The sequence below is a fragment of the Apium graveolens genome, chromosome 9 (assembly GCF_009905375.1).
Source record: "Apium graveolens cultivar Ventura chromosome 9, ASM990537v1, whole genome shotgun sequence".
Taxonomy (NCBI): Eukaryota; Viridiplantae; Streptophyta; class Magnoliopsida; order Apiales; family Apiaceae; genus Apium; species Apium graveolens.
In genome coordinates, this window is record NC_133655.1 from 141,721,312 (window position 1) to 141,748,521 (window position 27,210).

The 27,210-nt window shown below is 36.3% G+C and overlaps 1 protein-coding gene across 1 annotated transcript in view; it reads left to right on the forward strand.

Moving 5' to 3' along the window:
• Positions 1–14,717, forward strand: part of LOC141685630 (uncharacterized) — a 113,341-nt gene extending 98,624 nt beyond the window's left edge. Inside the window, exons 5-8 of the mRNA XM_074490725.1 lie at positions 11,506–11,931; positions 12,127–12,432; positions 12,697–12,959; positions 13,653–14,717. Coding sequence (XP_074346826.1) covers positions 11,506–11,931; positions 12,127–12,432; positions 12,697–12,959; positions 13,653–14,717 — 2,060 coding nt within the window. The remainder of the gene's footprint in view (positions 1–11,505; positions 11,932–12,126; positions 12,433–12,696; positions 12,960–13,652) is intronic.
• Positions 14,718–27,210: the final 12,493 nt, after the last annotated feature.

The following is a 27,210-nucleotide window of genomic DNA, read 5'->3' on the forward strand; positions in this document are numbered from 1 at the left end:
TAAAGAATGACTTGGATGATAAGTCATGACTGCGAGAAAAATAAGAATATGCTGATTTATAGGATCGCAGTTGATTTAGATATGTAAAGTATTAGAGTTATATTGTAATATATCTTGTAATTGATAGAGGACTGATTTGTAGCTGTGTAGTATATAAACACAAAATAGGTTATCACAATGTGTAGTGCACAACTCGAGTATTCGTTTAACCTAGCAGCTCTTAAGAATATTGTTCTTGAGAGAGTTTTGTTACAGTTTATTAAAGATAAATATAAACTGTTATTTGATTCATTTATTCTTTGTTAGATATATTTGTGATGTCATGTCTAATATGATATGTGTTTAGTTTTCAGATCTTACTTAAACAGGACAAATCAGTACTTAACTGGAAATCAGTACTTATACTGAAGTCAGGACTTAAGATATCAGAACTTAAGTTGTCAGAACCTAAGTTATCAGGAGATATTTATCAGGAGATAATAACAGGACTTAAGGAGACTTTCAGATAAGGAAGGCGGCTGATTGAAAGGAAAGAAGATCAAGACAAATACAAGAAGAGATATGCATGAAGAAGGAATTCTATGAAGAATAGAATACTTGGAAGAAAAGATAACTGATTGATATATTTTAGGAAGCAGAATTATATACGATATCAATTAGAAGTTTATCTTGTAACTGTGTAGTATATAAACACAGATATAGGGTTTACACTATATGTGTTATCATTATCGAGATTATTATTCTTTGTAACCCTAGCAGCTCTCGTGATAATTTATTCATCACTGAGATAGGATAGTTCCATATTGTAACAGAGTTTATTGTGTTAAATAAAATCTATGTTCAGTTACTTATGTTCTTAATTCGATTTGATTATGCTAAACACTGTATTCAACCCCCTTCTACAGTGTGTGTGACCTAACAAGTGGTATCAGAGCAATCTGTTAATACACAAACAGTTTAAGATTCAAAATCAATCATGTCTGAAGAAACACAAACTCCAACCAAGCCCACCAAAACTGAAGAACCTCCAAAGACTCAAATCCATAATCGATATGAGACTATCAGGGTTCCCATACTGAAACCATCTGAATATCCCATATGGAAGGTGAGGATGTCTATATTTCTGGAAGCTACAGATCCAGAATACCTTGACAGAATCAATGAAGGACCACATAAGCCAACCGAGCTCTCTGTTGTAGTTGCAGATCAACCAGCACAGATAGTACCAAAGGAGAAAAATGAATATACAGCTGAAGATATCTCATTTATTGCTAAGGATGCAAAGGTACGATATTTTCTGCGTAGTGCCATTGATAATGTCATGTCAAACAGGGTAATCAACTACAAGACTGCAAATGAGATATGGGATGCCTTGGAGACAAGATGCCAGGGAACTGATTCAATTAAGAAGAACAGGAAGACTATACTCACTCAAGAGTATGAGCACTTTGACTCAAAACCTGATGAGTCATTGACTGGTTTATATGATAGATTAGTCAAACTCTTGAATGATCTGTCACTGGTGGACAAGGAATATGCACTTGAAGATACTAATCTCAAATTCCTTTTAGCTCTTCCTGAAAGTTGGGATTTGAAGGCAACAACTATAAGAGACAACTATGCTCTTGATGAAACTACTCTTGATGAAATTTATGGGATGCTCAAGACTCATGAACTTGAGATGGAACAAAGAAGCAAGAGGAATGGAAGGAAGTCAAGGACATTTGCTCTTAAGGCTGATGTGGATGTTCCCAAAGTAGCTGCCTCAAGAAAAGGCAAGGGAAAAGCTCTCATCACAAAGTCTAATACTGAGTCATCAAGTTCTGATAGTGATGATGACTCAGAAACTGAAAGCTTACCTGAGATGGATCCTGATGAAGAGATGATGAAGCTGTGTGCTCTTATGGTGAAAGGAATCACAAGGATTGCATATAGGAAATTCAGAAAGGGAAAGAAGTTTTGCAGGAAAGGTGCAAGTTCTGATAAGAGAGGTTGCATAAAATCTAAAGGCAAAGGAGGAAAGTCTGACAGAGGAGATTACTCAAATGTCAAATGCTACAACTGTGGTGAGAAAGGCCACATATCTCCTGATTGTAAGAAAGTGAAGGGTGACAAAGGTAAAGCACTTGTCACAAAGAAGAAAAGCTGGACAGACACTTCAGATTCTGAAAGTGAGGTGAACTATGCCTTAATGGCAAATGCTGATAGCAGGTCTAATGCTGCTGAGTTAAAGGTACCTCAAACTACTTATGCCTTTCATACTGATGATATTACTGAGTTGGGAAGATATCTTAAAACCATGTTCATTAGTTCTAGAGATGAAACTTTAACATGTGAAAGATTAACTTCTGAAAATCTTGCTTATAGAAGAGGAATGATTATTTAGAAAAAGAGTTAGTTATGTTCCATCAAACTCAGAAAGATAGAGATGATGTCTTCTATGTTAGAGATGAAGTGCTTAAAATGAATAAATCTCTAAAAACTGAGTTAGAAAAGGAAAGAGAGATTATCAGGACTTGGACTAACTCTGGCAGAACAACTCAGAATTTGTTAAGTAGTGGAAAATGAAAAGAGGGCTTAGGTTATGGAGATGATAAGAATGATAAGGGAACTGTAGAAATTGAGCCTATAGTTGTTAAACAAAAGCCAAAGGTAAATCCTGTTAAGTTTGTAGCTGTAAAGTCTGATATTGATAACTCAGAAGCTAAAGAGAAATTAACTTCTGACAAACCAAAACAGGATAAGCCAACTGAAGTTAACATAGGCTTAATGACTAAAAAGCAGCTTAAGCATAAGCTGAAAGATGTTAAGAATGTAAATAAGGTAAAGCCACCTAGGAAAAATAGGAATGGAAAGCAAGGTGTGAATAAAAGCAATGATTATAAGCCTGTTCCTAATGCTCCTAAAAAGAAATGTTATAACTGTGGAAACTCTAACCATCTGGCTTCTTTTTCCAGGAAGAATAAGAACATAAACTCCTTACCTTCAAAATCAGGAGTTAAGAGTCAGTCTGTTAGATATAGGCCACAAAATCCTTGTTTTCATTGTGGTAGTTTATAGAATTCCATTTATACTTGTAAGGAATATCATAGTTTGTACTATGATTATTATCAAATAAAACCTTCTTTAAAGAAAGTTAGCATTGTTCCTTCTAGTGTAAGTTCTGATGCAAAGTCAGATAATGTAAATTCTGATAAGAAAACTGTTAACATAAACTTTGATGCTAAATCCGCTGCAAATGTTAACAAACTTAATAAGGCCAAAGGATCCAAGCAATTATGGGTCCTTAAAACTAATCATTAGTGGTCTTTGTGATCGCATGGCAACATGAAAAACATCCTAGTTCTGGACAATGGATGTTCAGGACATATGACTGGAAATAAAGCCCTGCTATCAGACTTTGTGGAGAAAGCTGGTCTGGGTGTTTCTTATGGAGATGACAACATGGGAAAAACTCTGGGATATGGCAATATCAATCTTGGGAATGTCATCATTAAAAAAGTAGCTCTAGTCTCAGGACTTAAACACAATTTGCTGAGTGTTAGTCAAATCTGTGACAGAGGTTATCATGTGGATTTCTTTGAAGAACACTGTGAAGTTGTAAGCAAATCTACAGGCAAAATTGTTCTGAAAGGATACAGGCATGGTAACATTTATGAAGCCAAGCTTTCAACAAGTACTGATGGTTCTGCAATATGTCTGTTAAGTAGAGCATCAATTGAAAAAAGTTGGAATTGGCACAAGAAACTCTCTTATTTAAATTTCAACAATATAAATGAACTAGTCAAGAAAGATCTTGTGAGAGGACTGCCAAAATTAGTATTTGCTCCTGATGGCCTTTGTGATTGATGTCAGAAGGCAAAACAAAGAAAATCTTCATTCAAGAGCAAGACTGAATCTTCAATTCTTGAGCCTTATCACCTATTACATGTTGATCTATTTGGTCCAGTGAATGTCATGTCTATTGCAAAGAAGAAATATGTTATGGTCATAGTGCATGAGTTCACCATATACACATGGGTGTATTACTTGCACACTAAAAGTGAAACTGCATCTATCTTGATTGATCATATCAAACATCTGGATAAATTGGTCAAAGACTCTGTGAAAATCATAAGGAGTGATAATGGCACTGAGGTCAAGAATTTGATTATGGAAGAGTTCTGCAAAACCCATGGAATAAAGCAGGAATTTTCTGCTCCTGGAACTCCACAGCAAAATGGAGTTGTTGAAAGAAAGAATAGAACTCTTATTGAAGTTGCACGAACTATGCTTGATGAAGTAAAGTTACCAACCTATTTTTGGGCTGAAGTTGTGCAGACTGCTTGTTTTTCTCAGAATGCAACACTTATCAACAAGCATGGAAAGACACCATATGAGATGGTGAAGAAAAAGAAGCCAAATCTGAAGTATTTTCATGTATTTGGATGCAAGTGTTTTGTTCTTAAGACTCATCCTGAACAGCTGTCCAAATTTGATTTAAAAGCTGATGAAGGAATTTTTGTTGGATATCCACTTTCCATAAAAGCCTTCAGAGTCTACAATTTAAGAACAAGGGTTGTCATGGAATCTATCAATGTCTCTTTTGATGATAAGAAGATTACTGGACTTGAAGATTTCAATGATCATGATCAGTTGAGATTCGAAAATGAAGTTTTAAATTCTGATTCTGTAAAACCTGACAGTCTAAATCCTGACAGTCTAAATCCTGATACTTCAAACTCTGATGGATTAAACTCTGATGTTATTGAAACTGTGGTGACTACGCCAAACGAAAATGCACCTATGCAGGGGGAGCATACCGAAGATCCAATCACATCTCAAGAAGCATCAGAATCTATAACAGGCTCTTCAAGTTCTGATGGGCCAGGTTCTGATAATTCTGGAAACTCATGTTCTGATATTTCTGGAAACTCAAATTCTGAAGGATCCAACTCAGAGAGCATAATTTCAGGTGGAGCATCAGAAAATGTTGATGGAGACAGCATGGATCATGGGGGAGAATCCAGTTCTGGAGATAATCTTCCATCTGCAAGGAAGTGGATTAAAGCACATACACCTGACTTAATTATTGGAAATCCTGATGCAGGTGTCAGAACTAGAACAACTATATCAAATGAATGTCTCTATCATTCTTTTCTTTCTCAGACTGAACCAAAGAAAGTGGAAGAAGCTCTTCAAGATGCTGATTGGGTGCAAGCAATGCAGGAAGAGTTAAATGAATTTTAAAGAAATAAAGTCTGGACTGTTACGACCGGCATTTTATGTAATATTATTTGTGAATTTGGTATAATATTAAGTCAAATGAAAATATATTCAATGATTGTACGTTTGTGTGAGTGAAAATTTCTGCATTATAAATTTGCTTTGGGTAGTATATGATTTTTCAAAGCAAGAGTTTATTTAATTTCTTTATTTTTGATTTATAAGGAATATTCTAAGCTTTGGAAAAATCTTCTTTTAAAAGGCATTTTGTTCACAAATTTTGAAAATGATTTTATAAAGTCTCTAAAAATACAAGTTAATTTATGGTATAAATTTTATAATTTTTGAACTTGTATTTTATTTTATAAAAATAAATCATTATAAATTTTAGTTGTCATATTTATCAAATTACATGAATAACCTTGCATGCAAACTCTCTTCTATTTAATCAAAGGGCAAAGAAGACATTCTCAACCCCACTAACTCACATTTTGCTAACCAATTTACCCCTTTACCCTTGCATGCAAATCTACCTAACTATATTGGAGGGTTACTCTTTTAAAATCTCAAACCCACTCATATTATAGTCAAATCAATGCATAAAAACAAGTCCAAGAAGTGATCATCACCTCACTTCACCCCACCACTTCACTCTCTTCTCCCTCCCTCCTCCCTCACCTCTCGGTTTTTCCCCTCCCCTCTCGGCAACCACCAAAACCGAGCCCCATCCCCTTCTTTCTTCAACTCTCACTCAAACAATCATCTTATATCCAAGTAATTTTACTCCCTATATGTTATTCTTATATATATTTCAAAAGTTTAGAGTGAAAAACCTATGTTTTGACCTTGCATGGTGATGTTTTTGTTAAACTCAAAGTGAACCTCCTTGATTCTTGTGAATCTAAGGCTTTCACCATGAGATATAGTATCATAGGGTCAAGAATGGCTAGACATAAGAGTGTTACACTTATGAAATGTTGTTCTTACCCTAATCCATTCGGCCATGACTTGATAGGAGCCGAATGGATGGTGTTTTGTTGCCTTGTTACATTTTTGTGTATTTTGTGATGACAACGTGAATTTCATAGTAAAAGCTTGATAAAACCCTTTTGCATGCTAGTTGATCATTTAGTTGTAATCCATGTTAGGCTTGCATGTTGAATTATGATAAAAATTTATTTGGAAATCATGTTGCTTTGGCTTGAAAGATCCGAAAGCATGCATGCATGTAAATCACTTTTGATTTTTTTTGGAAGTTTTGATCATTTAGATTCATGTTGTTAGTGAGCCTTAATTTCAGTAGAAATAATGTATTAATATTGATTTATACTTCTTATTGCATGGTAATAATTTGTGGTTATCTATTATAAAAAAAAATATATATCTTGTTGCTTCAAGAGCATAAAGGTTTATGATTTGTAAAGAGTAGTCTCTTTTGTTTTGCCATAGTTGCACCTTAGGTAAGGATGATCTCACCAAGGTTATTTTGAGAAAAAGGGAGTTAGTTCAGTAGAATACCATGTATAAGTCTTTGTTTAAGTTTTGAGTTGTTGTTAGATAGGTTTGTCAAGTCAAAGCCTTGGAAAAATGAGAGTTATAGTTTCTGCAGAAAAATCAGTTTAGTACCCTGAGGTTTAGAGTGAGTTTTGACCATGTCATTGATGTGCACTTTGAGGCCCAAGCTACCAGAAGTTAGTATGGGGAGTATATAATAGGTTTTAGGAGTTGGTTGGAGGTTTGCATGTCATTTGGTTAGGTGCACAAGTAAAATAACAAAATCTGTCCAGCAGGGGACAGTTTTGTTGCAACTTAGAAATAGGGAGATTTGGCCATGTCATGGGTAGGCCCTCATTAGGCCCAATTGGGCCTTAGTTAGAGGGTATGTCAGAGAAGTTTTTCCAATAATAGTTCATAGGATATGAGCTAGAACCATGTGTCACAAGTTAATTCAAGTCAGGGCATTTTCTGCCCAGAAAAACAGGGGAACCTTGGACTTTTAGCTTAGGCCCAAGAAGGCCCAAGACAGGCCTTTGAGCCACATCAAGCTTGTGAGATGCCCGTAGGTCAGGAGAGTCTTGTGTAAAAATTTTGAAGAAAAACTTGTAGTTTAAGAGTGTCTAATGCACTCAAGAAACCTTAGTTACCATTCTGAAATTTGCACCAGTGAGCACTTTCACTTACCACATAGCTTTAGAACACTTAGAAGTGAGTATTAGGTCGACCACCATAGTTGTAAGATAGTATAAGGTCAGTAGAGCAAAAGGCACAAGTGAGGGTCAATAGGTTTTGGATAATTTAGGAAAGGCACATTGAGTTAGGAAGCCCAAATTTGAAGACTTTGTTTAGTTAGCGACCAAGTGACTTAAGTGGTGAGTCGAGATCATCCAAGCCTAGTGTGGCATTATGGTGTATATGATGTTATTTGGTATTAATATACGATATGTGATTATGTGGCTACGTGTGTACATTTGAAAATATAATGGTGGATATGAATTAAGTGCGTATAGGCCTAAGTGCCATCCATGTTTAATTTCGGGTTGTAAATAGGTTAAGATGGTAAGAATATATTATAATGAGGATTATTATTATTTATGTAGGATCTCGAGACGAGGGAAAACTTGCCATAAAAGTCGAGTGAAGCTCCAGTTGTTGCTCCTACCAGTCAGACCAGACCAGTCTATCTCAAGGCAAGTGATTCAACTTGACCTTCGTATTTACTATAAACAGTTCATATATATATCGATGCAATTATCCTGAGTCATTTTGATATATTTAAATCAAGCGTATCTTTTGTTTATCTTTGAGTTACATAGAGATGCCATGAACCCTCGAGTACGTATTGCAAGTAGTTCAAAAGTCTTTCATGATAGTTTAATGCCATGATAAAATAGAGATTTGTTATAATACTTTATTGATCCTTTTGATTATCATGCTATTGATCCCTGAGAAATCTTGATATTGCACCCTGATGCTTTGATTCAACTCTTGAAATAACCTCGATAGAAACTTTATCTTGATACCTAAAAGCCAATCATTTCTTAAATTCATTCATGATTGTTTGATAACCCTATCCTTACCCTAAAGCTTGATACCCTGTTATATCTTGAGCTGATGATCACTTTCTTTATATTTTAACACCTCTATCCTATTGGAACCAGTGATGCTTATCTTCTTGATGTTCTAATACCTATACCTTGTCTACAACCATTGCTTTAAGCCTAGTTTGACATTACTCTTTCATATTATCCAATAGCCTTGCTCAATTTCCTTGTCAAAGTTCTTGTTTATGGAAACCTCTCAATTACCCTTATATAGTAAAGTCTAGTGGATCATGGCCCTGAGATTTAGTGTCATATTTCCAGTATTTCAAGTTGATCTATAATCCCTTGATAAAAATGATTACAGTCGAAAGAGATTTTGTCATAAATCGGCATCAGTTTTTAAAATGATTAAAATATGGATTTTTCAGTCCCAAAGGGGGATAAATGTTTTCTTTGAATGGTGGATCTGGACTGAGACGCGAGTCCTTTCCACACTTATATTAGGCTTAAAAGTTGCCTAGGGATTCCCAATAATGTTTTAGAACCCAGCGAGGTTCGGGATTACTTCGCGGCTGATCACCGGTTATAATCCGTAGCGCCATAAAATGATTTTGATTAAGAATGATTTTAAAATTGTTTTGATGCAAGCAAAATGATGCCAACTCACATAAGTTTTATCTCTCGTTATCATTGATTATGTCTTTCCATTGTCATTCCTAAAGGTATATCTCGATTCATGTTTTGCGTTGTACTGTTAGCACTTGTTGAGCTTTTGGCTCACTTCTTACTTTACCCTGATATTACAGCTAGCAGCTATGGTTAGATTCAAGCAGACTGCCCGTAAGACCTGTGATGCTGATGCTTATGTTCGAGCTCAGGTAGAATAAGTAATAATAGCTGTGAGGATTCGGTATTTGTAATCAGATGTAATAGCTGGTAGTGATGGGCTGTTCCAAACCCTAAACTGTAAGATCTTGGATTGGTTGTGTATCCTTCATTAAAATGATGTAATAGCTATATTTATTTCGCTATTTAAGTTGGGGGTGTGACAGGTTTTGGTATCAGAGCTACGGTTTAGAGTCCCTGGACAGCCCAAATAGGTTATAGGATTTGTGTGTAGGTTATAGATATTATGCGAGAGAGTAGGTTAAGTAAATTATTATTAATACTCCTCTTATTGGTTGTCAGCAAAGGGCGCATTCCTCGTCATCCTCTGGGTCGGACGACACTATTGCTTTCTCCGTGTATGCTGAGTTGAGGCGCGAGTTCGACATGCTTCAGGGCAAGTACGACCGACTGATAGACCGACTGAAGAACGTGTATCCGGACAGCCGAAACTACGAAGGGAAGCCCAAGGAGCAGATGATTGCGAGACTTGAGACCTTGGTTCAGTACGTCAACACTAAGCTTGAGGAGATGCCAGCACACCGGGACCGTACCAGCCAGTATGTCATTCAGATGGTGGCGGATGAGCTCCAGAGCATTGTGAAGACGCTTCGAGAGGAAAAGACTACCAAGCCCCGTTCAGATGGAGTGGAGCCTTAGTTCTTTCCATTTACCTCTCATGTTGTTGTACTATCAGACTCTATGGAATCCCCAGTTGTTTCCGTCTTTCCTTTAAATAAGCCTGTTATTCCTAGAATCAGACTATGTCCCAATCCTATGTACTGTGACCTTTAAAAATTTCAATAATTATGTGCTATTGTTCCATTTGCTCTCAACTGTTATTTTATGTTTTTATCATCATATCTGCTTAATTTGGAAACTTGACCCCATATGTCAATGAGAATGCCATGCGATACCCTCGAACCATTTTATCATTCATATCTGTTATGACACAACTCTTATTTCAGGATCATGCCTCCCAAAAAGAAGAACCCAACAACCACCTTCACCACAGACCCAAACATTCTTCGACTACTGGAAACCTTGCAACAGCAAACCAATGATATAGCTCAACAACAACTAACTCTGCAACAACGAATTGAAAACCAAGATAACCGTGAGCCACACCAACCACCTGAACCACCAGTATCACCTAGACAAATTGTCACTTTCAAAGCTTTTCAGAATGTGAATCCACCTGTATTTCATGATACCACTGATCCAGTGATAGCAAACACATGGATCAAGGAGATGGAAAGGGCTTTTGAGTTGGTACAGTTAGGAGACGATCAGAAGACGCCGTATGCCACTTACTTCTTGAAGGGAGAAGTCATCTATTGGTGGGAATCAGTAAAAGCTATGGAAGTCACTCAGCAGGTTTCTTGGGAGAGATTTAAGAAGTTATTTCTGGACAAGTATTACCCTAAGTACATGCAGAATCAGATGGAGCTAAAATTTCTTGAGTTAAAGCAAGGGAACATGACTGTACTGGAATATGAGAAGAAGTTCACTGAGTTGTCAAGGTTTGTGACAAAGTATACTAGCACTGAGGAAGAAAAAGCAAAGAAATTTCAGCAAGGATTGGAGCCTTGGATCAGAGATAGGGTGGCTATGTTTGAGCTTGAAACTTATGCGGGAGTAGTACAGAAAGCTGCTCTGATTGAGAATAATGGGATGCAGTCAAGGAAAGAGAGGGATAACAAGAAGAGGAAGGTTCCATTTTATGGAGAAAAGTCTGAAGCTGGAAGTTCGCAAGATCGGAATATAAAGAGGATTGGTTTCCAGAAGGGCGGAAATTTTCAAAGGAAGGGAAATTTGGGCAAAAGGCAAGAATCAAAAGGGAACAATCAGGCAAGCCAAGGGCAAGTTGGAGAAAACAGGTTCCAGAGGCCAGAATGCAAGCACTGTGGAAGAAGGCACCCCGGAGTATGCAATAAGCTGAGTATGACCTGTTATAGGTGCAATCAGAAGGGACATTTGGCAAACGAGTGCAAGATGCCGAAGCCAGGAGTTACGTGTTACAAGTGTGGGAAGACTGGACACATGGCTAGGGAGTGTAAGGCAACAGGACCAGTCAGAGCTCTGATGAACGTGGCAAGTACCAGTGCAAGCGTGCCAGCTGAGGTATTGGCATTACCTCCACCACCCGCACCAACCCCGCAAGCAACAGCAAGGACATTTGATCTAAAGATGAAAGATGCTGTTCAGAATTCTGAGGTGATAGCAGGTACACTTTTATTCAATAATGTCAAAGCTAAAGTATTGATTGATTCGGGAGCAACAAGATCTTTCATATCAGAATCTTTTGTTGATAAGCTCCAATGTGATAAAACGGTTATGAGTGAGGTAGTAAATGTGGTAATTGCGAACCAAGAGAAGATTCCTGTGAATCAATTTTGTCCAAAATGTGAGATTGATATTTCGGGATATAAGTTCTCAGCCGACTTGATACTCTTCAAGCTGGGAGAGTTTGATATAATTTTAGGAATGGATTGGTTAGGAGAGAATAGCGCTCAGATAAATTGTAAGACCAAGAGAGTGTATTTAAAGACGAAGAGTGGAGAGAAGGTAGTATTTAAGGGGCAGAGGCAAGAGCAACTATTTCTTACAATTATTCAGGCTAAGAAGTTACTTAGAAAAGGTTGTGAGTCGTTCCTAGCATATGTAGTGGATTCAGAGAGAGGAAGCCCCAGCATGGAAGATATTCCTGTAGTTAATGAGTTCCCCGATGTGTTTCCCGACGAACTACCAGGCTTACCACCAGATCGACAAATTGAGTTCGAGATCAACCTTGCTCCAGGCACGGAACCAGTTTCAAAGGCTCCGTATAGGATGGCACCAGCAGAAATGAAAGAGTTGGCGAGCCAGCTACAAGAATTATTGGATAAGGGAGTGATACGACCAAGTACATCGCCATGGGGAGCACCTGTTCTCTTTGTGAAGAAGAAAGATGGGAGTATGCGTCTATGCATAGATTACCGGGAGTTGAATAAAGTAACGATCAAGAACCGCTACCCGCTACCAAGGATAGATGACCTTTTTGATCAGTTAAAGGGAGCAAAATGCTTTTCGAAGATTGATTTGAGATCGGGATACCATCAATTAAAGATCAAGGAAGAAGATATTCCCAAGACCGCATTTAGGACCAGATATGGGCATTATGAATTCCTAGTAATGTCGTTTGGATTGACCAACGCTCCGGCCGCATTTATGGATCTGATGAATCGAGTATTTAAGAAGTATTTGGATAAATTTGTCGTGGTATTTATTGATGACATCCTTATTTATTCTAAGTCGGAAGAAGAACATAAGCAGCACCTCTGGATAGCATTGGAGATACTCCGACAAGAGAAGTTGTATGCCAAGTTTACCAAATGTGAGTTTTGGTTAAAGGAAGTTCAATTTTTGGGGCATGTTATTGGAAATGAGGGAGTTAAAGTGGATCCGGCGAAGATTGAGGCAGTTATGAGTTGGGAGAGGCCAAAGACTCCTACGGAAGTGCGAAGTTTTCTAGGATTGGCCGGATACTATAGAAGATTCGTCAAGGATTTCTCGAAGATCGCCACGCCATTGACCAAGTTAACCAGAAAGAATCAAAAGTTTGAATGGAGTGCAGAATGTGAAAATAGCTTTCAAGAGTTAAAACAGAAGTTGGTAACAGCTCCGGTGTTGGTACTTCCAGATGATCAAGGGAATTTTGTAATATTCAGCGACGCTTCACATAAGGGTTTGGGTTGTGTGTTGATGCAACACAGTAAGGTAATAGCATATGCGTCAAGACAGTTGAAGTCGCACGAGTTAAAGTATCCGACGCATGACTTGGAACTAGCCGCCATAGTGTTCGCACTCAAGATTTGGAGACACTATCTCTATGGAGAGAAGTGTGAAATCTACACGGATCACAAGAGTTTAAAGTACATTTTTACTCAGAAAGAGCTCAATATGAGGCAGAGGAGATGGCTGGAATTGATCAAGGACTATGACTGTTCGATAAATTACCATCCTGGAAAGGCGAACGTAGTGGCCGATGCGCTGAGTCGGAAGGAGAGATTGAATATGATGATAACATCAAAAGAGTTATCTGAAGAAATCGGAAAATTTGAATTGGAACTTTGTGCTTATGGGAAAGTCAAAGAAGTTTGTCGTGCAATGACCTTTCAGCCAACACTAATGGAAAAGATAAAGAAGTGTCAAGAGGAAGTAATGGAAAAAGAGAAAAATCAGTTATCTGGAGAAGAGATTAATACTAAAAGGGATGAGCAAGGAATACTAAGGTTTTCATCCAGAATATGGATTCCTCATGTACCTGAATTAAAGAATAAGATCCTCCGTGAAGCCCACCATTCGAAATTTTCAATCCACCCGGGAAGCACCAAGATGTATCAAGACTTAAAGAAGAACTTTTGGTGGCCAAATATGAAGCGAGACGTGGCAGAATGGGTTGCGAAGTGCTATACTTGTCAGAAAGTAAAGGCAGAACATCAACGACCAAGCGGATTAATTCAGCCCCTGAAGATTCCAGAATGGAAATGGGAAAATATCGCTATGGACTTTATAGTAGGACTACCGCGAACAAAATCCGGACATGACGCAATATGGGTTATAATTGATCGTCTTACGAAGTCGGCGCATTTCCTTCCAATAAATGAGAAGTCGTCACTGGACAAGTTGGTTCATCTGTATGTGCGCGAAATCGTATTAAGGCATGGAGTACCCGTATCAATAGTTTCAGACAGAGATCCCCGATTTAACTCGAGATTCTGGAAGCAATTCCAGGAATGTCTTGGCACGAAGTTGAATATGAGCACAGCGTATCACCCGCAGACTGATGGTCAGAGCGAAAGGACGATTCAAACAATCGAAGACATGTTGCGCAGTTGTGCAATCGATTTTGCAGGAAGTTGGGACGACCACCTGCCATTGATTGAATTCTCATATAACAACAGCTATCATTCCAGTATCGGCATGCCACCATATGAAGCTTTGTACGGGCGAAAATGTAGATCACCAACAAGTTGGGATGAAGTAGGAGAAGGAAGAATTCTCGGCTCAGAATTGGTACAACAGTTGCATGACTCAGTCAAGTTAATTCAGAAAAGGTTGCTTGCTGCTCAAGATAGACAGAGGAAGTATGTGGATCCAGCGCGTAAGGATGTTCAATTCCAAATTGGCGAAGCTGTGTTGCTAAAGGTGTCACCTAGGAAAGGGTTGATGAGATATGGCAAGAAAGGAAAGTTAGCACCTAGATACATAGGTCCTTTTGAGATTTTGAGTCAAGTAGGAAAGGTGGCCTACGAGTTGGCCTTACCACCTCAGTATCGGCATGTGCATAATGTGTTCCATGTGTCGTTACTTAAGAAATATAATCCTGACACTAGCCATGTGATAGAATATGAACCCGTAGAAATTCAGGCAGACCTGTCATTTGTGGAGCAACCGGTTAAAATACTCGACTGGCAAGTAAAGAGTCTTAGAAATAAGTCTGTAAAGTTAGTAAAAGTACTTTGGAGGAACCCTAAGGTCGAAGAGTCGACTTGGGAGTTAGAGTCTGATATGCGTTCCCGGTATCCTCATCTGTTCTCTTAGATTCTGGGGACAGAATCCCTTAAGGGGGAGAGGATGTTACGACCGGCATTTTATGTAATATTATTTGTGAATTTGGTATAATATTAAGTCAAATGAAAATATATTCAATGATTGTACGTTTGTGTGAGTGAAAATTTCTGCATTATAAATTTGCTTTGGGTAGTATATGATTTTTCAAAGCAAGAGTTTATTTAATTTCTTTATTTTTGATTTATAAGGAATATTCTAAGCTTTGGAAAAATCTTCTTTTAAAAGGCATTTTGTTCACAAATTTTGAAAATGATTTTATAAAGTCTCTAAAAATACAAGTTAATTTATGGTACAAATTTTATAATTTTTGAACTTGTATTTTATTTTATAAAAATAAATCATTATAAATTTTAGTTGTCATATTTATCAAATTACATGAATAACCTTGCATGCAAACTCTCTTCTATTTAATCAAAGGGCAAAGAAGACATTCTCAACCCCACTAACTCATATTTTGCTAACCAATTTACCCCTTTACCCTTGCATGCAAATCTACCTAACTATATTGGAGGGTTACTCTTGTAAAATCTCAAACCCACTCACATTATAGTCAAATCAATGCATAAAAACAAGTCCAAGAAGTGATCATCACCTCACTTCACCCCACCACTTCACTCTCTTCTCCCTCCCTCCTCCCTCACCTCTCGGTTTTTCCCCTCCCCTCTCGGCAACCACCAAAACCGAGCCCCATCCCCTTCTTTCTTCAACTCTCACTCAAACAATCATCTTATATCCAAGTAATTTTACTCCCTATATGTTATTCTTATATATATTTCAAAAGTTTAGAGTGAAAAACCTATGTTTTGACCTTGCATGGTGATGTTTTTGTTAAACTCAAAGTGAACCTCCTTGATTCTTGTGAATCTAAGGCTTTCACCATGAGATATAGTATCATAGGGTCAAGAATGGCTAGACATAAGAGTGTTACACTTATGAAATGTTGTTCTTACCCTAATCCATTCGGCCATGACTTGATAGGAGCCGAATGGATGGTGTTTTGTTGCCTTGTTACATTTTTGTGTATTTTGTGATGACAACGTGAATTTTATAGTAAAAGCTTGATAAAACCCTTTTGCATGCTAGTTGATCATTTAGTTGTAATCCATGTTAGGCTTGAATGTTGAATTATGATAAAAATTTATTTGGAAATCATGTTGCTTTGGCTTGAAAGATCCGAAAGCATGCATGCATGTAAATCACTTTTGATTTTTTTTTGGAAGTTTTGATCATTTAGATTCATGTTGTTAGTGAGCCTTAATTTCAGTAGGAATAATGTATTAATATTGATTTATACTTCTTATTGCATGGTAATAATTCGTGGTTATCTATTATAAAAAAAATATATATATCTTGTTGCTTCAAGAGCATAAAGGTTTGTGATTTGTAAAGAGTAGTCTCTTTTGTTTTGCCATAGTTGCACCTTAGGTAAGGATGATCTCACCAAGGTTATTTTGAGAAAAAGGGAGTTCGTTCAGTAGAATACCATGTATAAGTCTTTGTTTAAGTTTTGAGTTGTTGTTAGATAGGTTTGTCAAGTCAAAGCCTTGGAAAAATGAGAGTTATAGTTTCTGCAGAAAAATCAGTTTAGTACCCAGAGGTTTAGAGTGAGTTTTGACCATGTCATTGATGTGCACTTTGAGGCCCAAGCTACCATAAGTTAGTATGGGGAGTATATAATAGGTTTTAGGAGTTGGTTGGAGGTTTGCATGTCATTTGGTTAGGTGCACAAGTAGAATAACAAAATCTGTCCAGCAGGGGACAGTTTTGTTGCAACTTAGAAATAGGGAGATTTGGCCATGTCATGGGTAGGCCCTCATTAGGCCCAATTGGGCCTTAGTTAGAGGGTATGTCAGAGAAGTTTTTCCAACCATAGTTCATAGGATATGAGCTAGAACCATGTGTCACAAGTTAATTCAAGTCAGGGCATTTTCTGCCCAGAAAAACAGGGGAACCTTGGACTTTTAGCTTAGGCCCAAGAAGGCCCAAGCCAGGCCTTTGAGCCACATCAATCTTGTGAGATGCCCGTAGGTCAGGAGAGTCTTGTGTAAAAATTTTGAAGAAAAACTTGTAGTTTAAGAGTGTCTAATGCACTCAAGAAACCTTAGTTACCATTCTGAAATTTGCACCAGTGAGCACTTTCACTTACCACATAGCTTTAGAACACTTAGAAGTGAGTATTAGGTCGACCACCATAGTTGTAAGATAGTATAAGGTCAGTAGAGCAAAAGGCACAAGTGAGGGTCAATAGGTTTTGGATAATTTAGGAAAGGCACATTGAGTTAGGAAGCCCAAATTTAAAGACTTTGTTTAGTTAGCGACCAAGTGACTTAAGTGGTGAGTCGAGATCATCCAAGCCTAGTGTGGAATTATGGTGTATATGATGTTATTTGGTATTAATATACGATATGTGATTATGTGGCTACGTGTGTACATTTGAAAATATAATGGTGGATATGAATTAAGTGCGTATAGGCCTAAGTGCCATCCATGTTTAATTTCGGGTTGTAAATAGGTTAAGATGGTAAGAATATATTATAATGAGGATTATTATTATTTATGTAGGATCTCGAGACGAGGGAAAACTTGCCATAAAAGTCGAGTGAAGCTCCAGTTGTTGCTCCTACCAGTCAGACCAGACCAGTCTATCTCAAGGCAAGTGATTCAACTTGACCTTCGTATTTATTGTAAACAGTTCATATATATATCGATGCAATTATCCTGAGTCATTTTGATATATTTAAATCAAGCGTATCTTTTGTTTATCTTTGAGTTACATAGAGATGCCATGAACCCTCGAGTACGTATTGCAAGTAGTTCAAAAGTCTTTCATGATAGTTTAATGCCATGATAAAATAGAGATTTGTTATAATACTTTATTGATCCTTTTGATTATCATGCTATTGATCCCTGAGAAATCTTGATATTGCACCCTGATGCTTTGATTCAACTCTTGAAATAACCTCGATAGAAACTTTATCTTGATACCTAAAAGCCAATCATTTCTTAAATTCATTCATGATTGTTTGATAACCCTATCCTTACCCTAAAGCTTGATACCCTGTTATATCTTGAGCTGATGATCACTTTCTTTATATTTTAACACCTCTATCCTATTGGAACCAGTGATGATTATCTTCTTGATGTTCTAATACCTATAACTTGTCTACAACCATTGCTTTAAGCCTAGTTTGGCATTACTCTTTCATATTATCCAATAGCCTTGCTCAATTTCCTTGTCAAAGTTCTTGTTTATGGAAACCTCTCAATTACCCTAATATAGTAAAGTCTAGTGGATCATGGCCCTGAGATTTAGTGTCATATTTCCAGTGTTTCAAGTTGATCTATAATCCCTTGATAAAAATGATTACAGTCGAAAGAGATTTTGTCATAAATCGGCATCAGTTTTTAAAATGATTAAAATGTGGATTTTTCAGTCCCAAAGGGGGATAAATGTTTTCTTTGAATGGTGGATCTGGACTGAGACGCGAGTCCTTTCCACACTTATATTAGGCTTAAAAGTTGCCTAGGGATTCCCAATAATGTTTTAGAACCCAGCGAGGTTCGGGATTACTTCGCGGCTGATCACCGGCTATAATCCGTAGCGCCATAAAATGATTTTGATTAAGAATGATTTTAAAATTGTTTTGATGCAAGCAAAATGATGCCAACTCACATAAGTTTTATCTCTCGTTATCATTGATTATGTCTTTCCATTGTCATTCCTAAAGGTATATCTCGATTCATGTTTTGCGTTGTACTGTTAGCACTTGTTGAGCTTTTGGCTCACTTCTTGCTTTACCCTGATATTACAGCTAGCAGCTATGGTTAGATTCAAGCAGACTGCCCGTAAGACCTGTGATGCTGATGCTTATGTTCGAGCTCAGGTAGAATAAGTAATAATAGCTGTGAGGATTCGGTATTTGTAATCAGATGTAATAGCTGGTAGTGATGGGCTGTTCCAAACCCTAAACTGTAAGATCTTGGATTGGTTGTGTATCCTTCATTAAAATGATGTAATAGCTATATTTATTTCGCTATTTAAGTTGGGGGTGTGACATGGACCCTAGTGCCAAGACCAAAGAACAAATCTGTTATTGGTACAAAGTGGGTGTAAAGTGGGTGTTCAGAAACAAAACTGATAGTGATAGCATAATTACAAGGAATAAAGCAAGGTTGGTTACAAAAGGATACTCTCAACAGGAGGGAATTGATTATGATGAAACATTTGCACCAGTTGCTAGATTGGAAGCCATAATGATATTTTTGGCTTATGCTTCTCACAAGAAGTTTAAAGTCTTTCAAATGGATGTGAAAAGTGCTTTTCTTAATGGAGAATTAAAAGAATAAGTATATATTGAACAACCTCCAGGTTTTGTAGATTCAAAATTACCTCATCATGTCTACAGACTTGATAAAGCACTTTATGGCCTTAAACAAGCTCTGAGAGCATGGTATGAGACATTAACTCAGTTTCTTCTGGAAAGTGGATTTAACAGAGGGACAATTGACAAAACTTTATTCTATCTCAACCATGGAAATGACTTACTTTTGGTGCAGATATATGTTGATGATATCATTTTTGGTTCCACAAATGACAGACTTTGTAAGAAGTTTGCCAAGCTAATGCAGTCAAGATATCAAATGAGTATGATGGGAGAACCTAGCTATTTTCTGGGCCTTCAAGTCAAGCAGAATGAAGAAGGAACTTTTATTTGTCAATCTAAGTACACCAGAAATTTGTTGAAGAAGTTTCGAATGCAAGATTGTTCAAGTGCATCTACTCTAATGGCCACTGCAACAAAATTGGATAAGGATACTGGTAAATCAGTAGATATTACTGATTACAGAGGTATGATTGGCTCACTACTCTATCTAACTGCAAGTAGACCTGATATCATGTATGCTACTTGTCTTTTTGCAAGATTTCAAGCAGATCCAAGAGAACCTCACTTAAAAGCTATGAAAAGAATTTTCAAGTACCTTAAGGGTACAACTGATCTGGGATTGTGGTATCCTAGAGAATCAGACTTTAAGCTAATAGGTTACTCAGATGCAGATTTTGCAGGATGCAAAATTGACAGGAAAAGCACAAGTGGAAGCTGCCAATTTCTTGGAGGCAGATTGGTTTCTTGGTTTAGCAAGAAATAGAAGTCAATTTCCACATCAACTGTAGAAGCAGAATACATTGCTGCAGGAAGCTGTTATGCACAGATTCTTTGGATGAAGAATCAGTTACGGGATTATCGGTTAGAATTTTCTAAAATCCCTATTTACTGTGATAATCAAAGTGCTATTGCTATGACAGGTAATCCAGTTCAACACTCAATGACAAAGCACATCAGCATTAGGTACCACTTCATAAGGGAACATGTGGATGAAGGTACAGTGGAATTGCATTTTGTTCCAACTGATCAACAACTAGCAGATATCTTCACAAAACCACTGTGTGAAGCTACTTTTACAAGATTGGTAAATGAACTTGGAATGGTTTCAGGTTCTTTCTCAAAATCTGCTTAGTTTATGTTCTGATACATCAGACTTTATGATCAGTACTTACAGATATTACTATCTTTGTGTATTATGTGCTTACATTGAAATTTGCTTAAGTGCTGATTGTTGTCTGAAGTGAATTTCTAAACTCTGATAGTAATATGAATGTTTCTGTGACTATTCAATCCAATGAGGATAACTGTGCTAGATGTTGACCTAGTAGTCTTTAACATACTAAAGATCCCATGTTTGAAGTAATTGTTTATGTGGAAATCTTTTGACACAAGCAAATTCTGATATTGAGCTTAGTTAAAGTTTACTTTGTGTATCTTATTACTAAGTCAAAAACTAGAATAGTGCTTCTTATCTGTTAAGTTTTGATGTTAGTAAATCTGATGGATGTACTAAGTGTTGATAAGCCTCACTTATCAAACGAAAAAGAAAAGAAAAGAAATAAATATTAGGTACTCCTTTGAGATCTAGAGTAAAAATGTGGAAGGGAAGACCCAAGTGCATTGCTGGTATTAAGTAATATGCATTAGAAAAGGAAAAAAAAAAATTCTTGGTGACCTTTCACATTCTCTGATTACTGGAGAAATACTCTGATAACAGCATAAATTCTGATAAGCAGTCGTGACTCACTTACACTGAGAAGCCACTGTAAAAAGGAATTTCAAAAGATGCATAAAATGAGTACAAAACAGTTAAGGTGGACTGATGCATGAACTCATTCTATAGTAGACTTCAGAATAATGACAGATTTTGAGCAAAGTTCTTTGTTATACCTTATTTCTAAGATGTACTGAAGTGAATCAGACTTTACTCTTTGTCTGATATTTAGCTTACTGCACACACATACACTCCATATGAATGATGAAAATTACTGTGGTGATAAATATTTTTTTAGATGAATAGTTTAAGTGTCAGTTGCATAAATTCTGAGGACAAGTTCTTATGGAAGTTCTGATGACTAAGTTCTGTTGAACCTATATCAGTATTTGTGTGAAGAATTACAGGAATAAACATTCACTTTTCGATTAAAGGAGCCATATTCTGATGACTTTTAAATTCTGATAATAATCAAGTTCTGATGCTGACATGGCAGTATTTATTTACTTGGTTTATTTTTGGTCATTACTTGAACGGTTATATTTTCTCAGAATATTGGTTTATGTGAGATAAATCAATCATAATCATTATGGGTTAGTGATTAGCGTGTATGTCTTGAAAACCTACATGTGTACAGTAATTGTTATTATTTCCCGTGCTCATTAACTCTGGCTTTAGATCGCTTAATGACTGTTATTATTACACATTGGTTTAGGGAGACGAGGTATCATTACTTTTACCTGTGACTATTAAATACTCCTTGCGTTCCTTGGTATTCTGTTGGTTATTTAAACCAACTATTCCTTCCAGCAAATACATCCTCCATTTTCTCACAAACTCATTTTTTTAAACTCATCAAAAACATGGTTCATTTCAACTTGCTCCTGAACTATGATACTTTTAATATCGAGTTGAGTTGTGATGATTGGCGACAGGAGTGGCATGTAACTGTCATTCCTGAAGAGATCTGGAACTCAGTTCCACAAGAGGTTCACACATACCTCTTATTCTTTTATATGGACTATCATCTCCATTGTGATTGTCTGGAAGAGGAAAGGAGAGAAGTTCTCCGTCAGCAAGAATGAATCATTCATCTTGCAGTGCTCTTCATCAGCAGCAGAAGAAGCTAGTCGTTAGGTCTTCTTAGACTAGGACTAAGGCCGTTGATGTTAAGATTCTAAGATTAGGTCTATCTTGTACTTTTGCATGTAATTGATAAATTTTATCAAATGTAATCATCTGATATGTGAATGAAATTTTATTTAATTGCAAGATTTGATCTTTGTCTCTCAAATTCTGTGACTGTGCATGTTTTAATTGCAATTTGTTAATCTTTACTTCATCAATTTTAAATTTTATCCTGTGATGAATGTTTTGATTTAATAATGGTCAATAATAAATTTATATGATTTGAGAAAACATTGGAGGAACAGGTTCCCATTTCAGAACCTGTTATTGTAGAAGCTAAGAAGGTCTCTTCTCAGAAAGATACTGTAACTGGGAGTTTTAGGCATCTCAAAAGGCTTAGAAAGCTAAATCCTGATGATAAAGCTCCTACAGTGTCTCCACCCTTGAAGAAAATAAAAAAGCAAAGAGCTCACAGAGACATAGTTGAGTCAGATTCCGAAGATGAAGAAGCATCTAAGGAAGGGGGTCAGGAATCTCCGATCCCAACAGAACCAATAGTTATTGAATCACTTCCTTCTGCACAACCAGAAACTGCTCAAGACAGAGTGCCTATACCTCTTGTGTCACCTATAATTGAACAAGTACATACTGATGATCCAGGTACAAGTGCTGAAATTGATATTCATAATTTGATTGTGCCTGAGGTTATGTACTTGGAAGCTCCAGCAACTCAGTTCACTCCACCAACAACAACAATTCAAGATGCTGATTTCAATGAAGATGTTCCAACTACACCAATTAAGAATCTGGATGATGAAAATCAGACTTTAGGTGGGCATCAAGATTCAGATGTTGATTAGAACTTAGTTGTAGATCAGAATTTAGAGGATGATGTTGAAACCTCGATTGCCTCACATACTGTTATTCTATCAGAGGATGCTGATACTGCTGGATATATAAGTTCTAATACTGATAATGCTGAAACTACTGGTGAAGCTGCTACTAATCTAGATGCTGATGCAACTGGTCCATCAGGACACGCACCTCAACAAACAGTTAATAAAGCTGATTTAGTCAAGAAGTTTGTAAGAGGGGAAGCACCAGTACCTTGGAGTGAAACTCCTAGAGGAAAGGAGTGGACTAAGGAATGGAACACAGTTAGTTTTGTTCCTTCTGAAAAGATTCTTGCTGAGCATCTGCCAAAAGCTGATGAAATGCTGATAAATGATGATTTCAAGGCACAGTTGAGAGTTACTGCATTGATTACTAGGCACCTTCAAAGTCAACACTCAACAACTCATGCCAAGGTGAATAAAATTCAAGAAACATTGATCCAGCAAGATATGAATGTGAAACTTGAAAATAACAGATTTTTCAAGCCTGCCTTTGACAAAATTGCCTACATTAAGAAAAATTAGGAGAAGCAATAAACTCAGATTGATAAAATTCTAAAGAATCAAGCTTCATCAAACTCAACTCAATGAGATCCAATCCTCAGTGGAATTGCTTGTCTCTATTCTTTTACCTGCTGATGCCAAAAAGGGGGAGAAAATAATTAAGTCCAAATGCAAATCTATTCAGATACTGAAAGGAAAGGATGATGGAAATGATGACCAGGGAAACTCTGATAAGGGTAGAGGTCAAGGTCAAGGCAAAGGATTTTCATCAAGTAAAGCTAGAATTACAAGTCAAGGAACAAGTTCTGATACTAGGAGAAGAATAAGTTCTGATACTGGTAAAAGGATAAGTTCTGGTGAACATCTGGAACTTGATGAAGAAATTCCATAGAGATTATTTCTTAAAGAAAATCCAGGAATGGACTTTGAGAGTCTAAAGGAAGAAGAAGCTAGACTCAAAGCAGAAAGTGTCAAGACAAAATCTAAAGCTTATGTTGATGAAAAGAAACTTCCAAAGCTTAAGGGTATTGTGATAAAAGAAAGAACAAATTCTGAGGCAACCAAAGCTAAATCACAAGTGGAAGTAGATCCAAGGTCCAAGGGCAAAGAAAAAGTTGATGAACATGTAAAGGTTTATATGCCAGTCATGGATGAAGAAATAATTGATGAAGAAGATGTTAGTCTTAGTCTGATGAAAAAGAATATTTCTCAAACAACCTCTGACATGGCTCATATTGTTCAGAGTCAAGATGTAGTAAGTTCTGATATGACAGTGAAGCAAGCAACCTCTGACATAGCTCAAGTTGACTTGATATCAGAAGTTAAGGAAAAGGAAACCTCTAACATTGCTCATGTTAAAGCTTCAAAGATACTCCTACCAGGATTCACCAAAGCTCAACAGACTCAACCTTTGAAGACTACATCAAGTGGTTTTGAAGCAAGAGTTGTTACAGGAAAGGAAGCAAAAGATAAATCTGGATTGGGTAGTTCTGATGAAAGAAGAGTACACAACACTACCAATGATCCAACTTCCTTAAGTGAACCAGGAGTAAGAGCAACTCCTGAAAGATTGAATCAACTTGAATCTGTACAAATGGTTTACCATTCTGTTTTGAAAGAACACATCATGTTATATTTTATGACATATGGTAGGGTATTCCAGATCAGGAAGAATGCTATTCCACTAAGTATTTTGAAGAACTGGAACATGTTATATTCCTACTTCAAGTGAAAAATAGATTAACAGATGGTGCTGCAGGTTATTTAAAGTCACAAATTCAAAGACAGAAGAAGCTTTACTCTGTAAAGTCTGACAGCCCATACTGTCCTAAGTACAGAGATCACAAAGGTGATATTGTTGAAATGAAGCCTAACACTGCTAAGATCATAACTACTTTTCTGGGTTATACGGCTGTGGAATTCAATCTAGAGTCTGATAAGGCATATCTGATCAGACTTGATCAGGATATAAGGAAAGCTAAGATAAATGATCTCAGAGCAACTATTTTTCAAACTGGTGAAGATACAGCTGAATTGAAAAATGCTAAAAGGAGGATGGTTAATGAACTTGAATATGCTGAGAGATGTCTTTTGAAGAACTATCTCAGAACAACTCCTGACATCAAAGAGATCAGAAATTGAAGCCAAGTCAAAGATCTACAACAGCTTAAATTCTGAAGTGTATACAGACTGAAGCTGATATCAGATCTTAAGGATGGTAAAGCTGAAAGGACTGTAAGTTGTTGTTATCTAGTCAAATACTCATACATTTGTACTTAATGTTTTTGACATCATCAAAAATCTGTTAAACTTTTATATTATGCTAATTTATAAGTTGGGGGAGATTGTTAGTTATATTTGTGATGTCATGTCTAATATGATTTGTGTTTAGTTTTCAGATCTTACTTAAACAGGACAAATTAGTACTTAACTGGAAATCAGTACTTATATTGAAGCCAGGACTTAAGAGATCAGAACTTAAGTTGTCAGACCTTAAGTTATCAGGATATATTTATCAGAAGATAATATCAGGACTTAAGGAGACTTTCAGATAAGGAAGGCGGCTGATTGAAAGGAAAGAAGATCAAGATAAATACAAGAAGAGATATGCATGAAGAAGGAATTCTATGAAGAATAGAATACTTGGAAGAAAAGATAACTGATTGATATATTTTAGGAAGCAGAATTATATTCGATATCAATTAGAAGTTTATCTTGTAACTGTGTAGTATATAAACACAGACATAGGGTTTACACTATATGTGTTATCATTATCGAGATTATTATTCTTTGTAACCCTAGAAGCTCTCGTGATAATTTGTTCATCACTGAGAGAGGACAATTCCATATTGTAACAGAGTTTATTATGTTGAATAAAATCTGTGTTCAGTTACTTGTGTTCTTAATTCGATTTGATTGTGCTAAACACTGTATTCAACCCCCTTCTACAGTGTGTGTGACCTAACATTCTTACTTTACTTTCATAATACATCGATTTGTTTAGTAATTGTATCCAACCCCCCTTAAACAATTACTTTACTGGGCAACAAACTATGATCCTAAAGATACATCTATGGATGAGATATATGGAATGTTAAAGACTTATGAACTGAAGATGGAGCAGAGAAGCAAGAGTTAAGGGCCAAGGGCAAGACAAGTTACACTCAAGGCTGAATAAAAATCAAGAGAGAAATCTGAAAAAAAGCCAATCAAGAGTAAAGTCTATGATTGCAAAGTCTAATACTAAGTCATCAAATACTGATGATGACTCAAACTCTGATGATTACTCAGACTCTGAATGTGATAATGGTGATGATGAGAATATTCGACAGATGGCTGCTCTCTTAGTTAAAAGCTTCAAGAAGATGGCCTATAAGGATTTCTAGAAAGGCAAAAGATTTTCTAAGAGATGATCTAGTTCCTCAAACTATGATAGGAGTAATTTTAGGAAGAATGTTGAGAAGGAGTCAAGGTCTGGGAAAATTGACAAGTTCTAGATCAAGTGCTACAACTATGATGGAGTTGGACGGAATATGATTAGGTTATGCAAACAAATCTAATACTGATAAATTAAATGAAAAAGAGACTGAAGAGACTAAACCTGTCAATACTGAGGGCAAATCCAACAGTGATCCAAAGATCCAAATTTGGGGCAGATTACCCCAAATTCCATTCCAACAGTGATCCAAATGGTGATCCAAATTTGGATCACTTGATTTAATATAAAATAATGATTTTGTTATTTGTAGTTTATGTGATTTTAAATTGATTTTTGATTATTTAATTATATAATTAATAACATAATATAATTAATAGTTAAAAAAATTTATTTTTAAAATAAAAATTAAAATAATGAGAAAATATAATTTTATTAAAATTTAAAATAAAAAATAAAGAGACACATATTACACTTAGAGATACATTAATTGAGCATTTGTGGGAAGAATATACTAATTCAGAAAGTTAGTATGTATCAATAATATTTTGTATGTTAATTATTGCAATAAATGTGTTTTTCGTGAATTAAACAATTTTAATATTTTAATGTGTATTATTTTTTTTGATTTAATTAATTTATGAAATGTTAATAATGATTAAATGATAAATTTAAGATAAAATTGCTTAATATGATATTTATATATTATTATATGTAAAAAGTAATTTGGATCAGATATTTGGATCACACTATTGGAGTTGATCAGAAATTTGGATCAGTTGGGTGATCCAAATTTAGATTTTTGGACTGTTGGAGATGGCCTGATAATTGAGTAAAAATAAACAAGTCTCAGTTAAAACCTGTTAAGTTTAATTAAAGTGCTGATGGTATCAAGTCAGTAAAT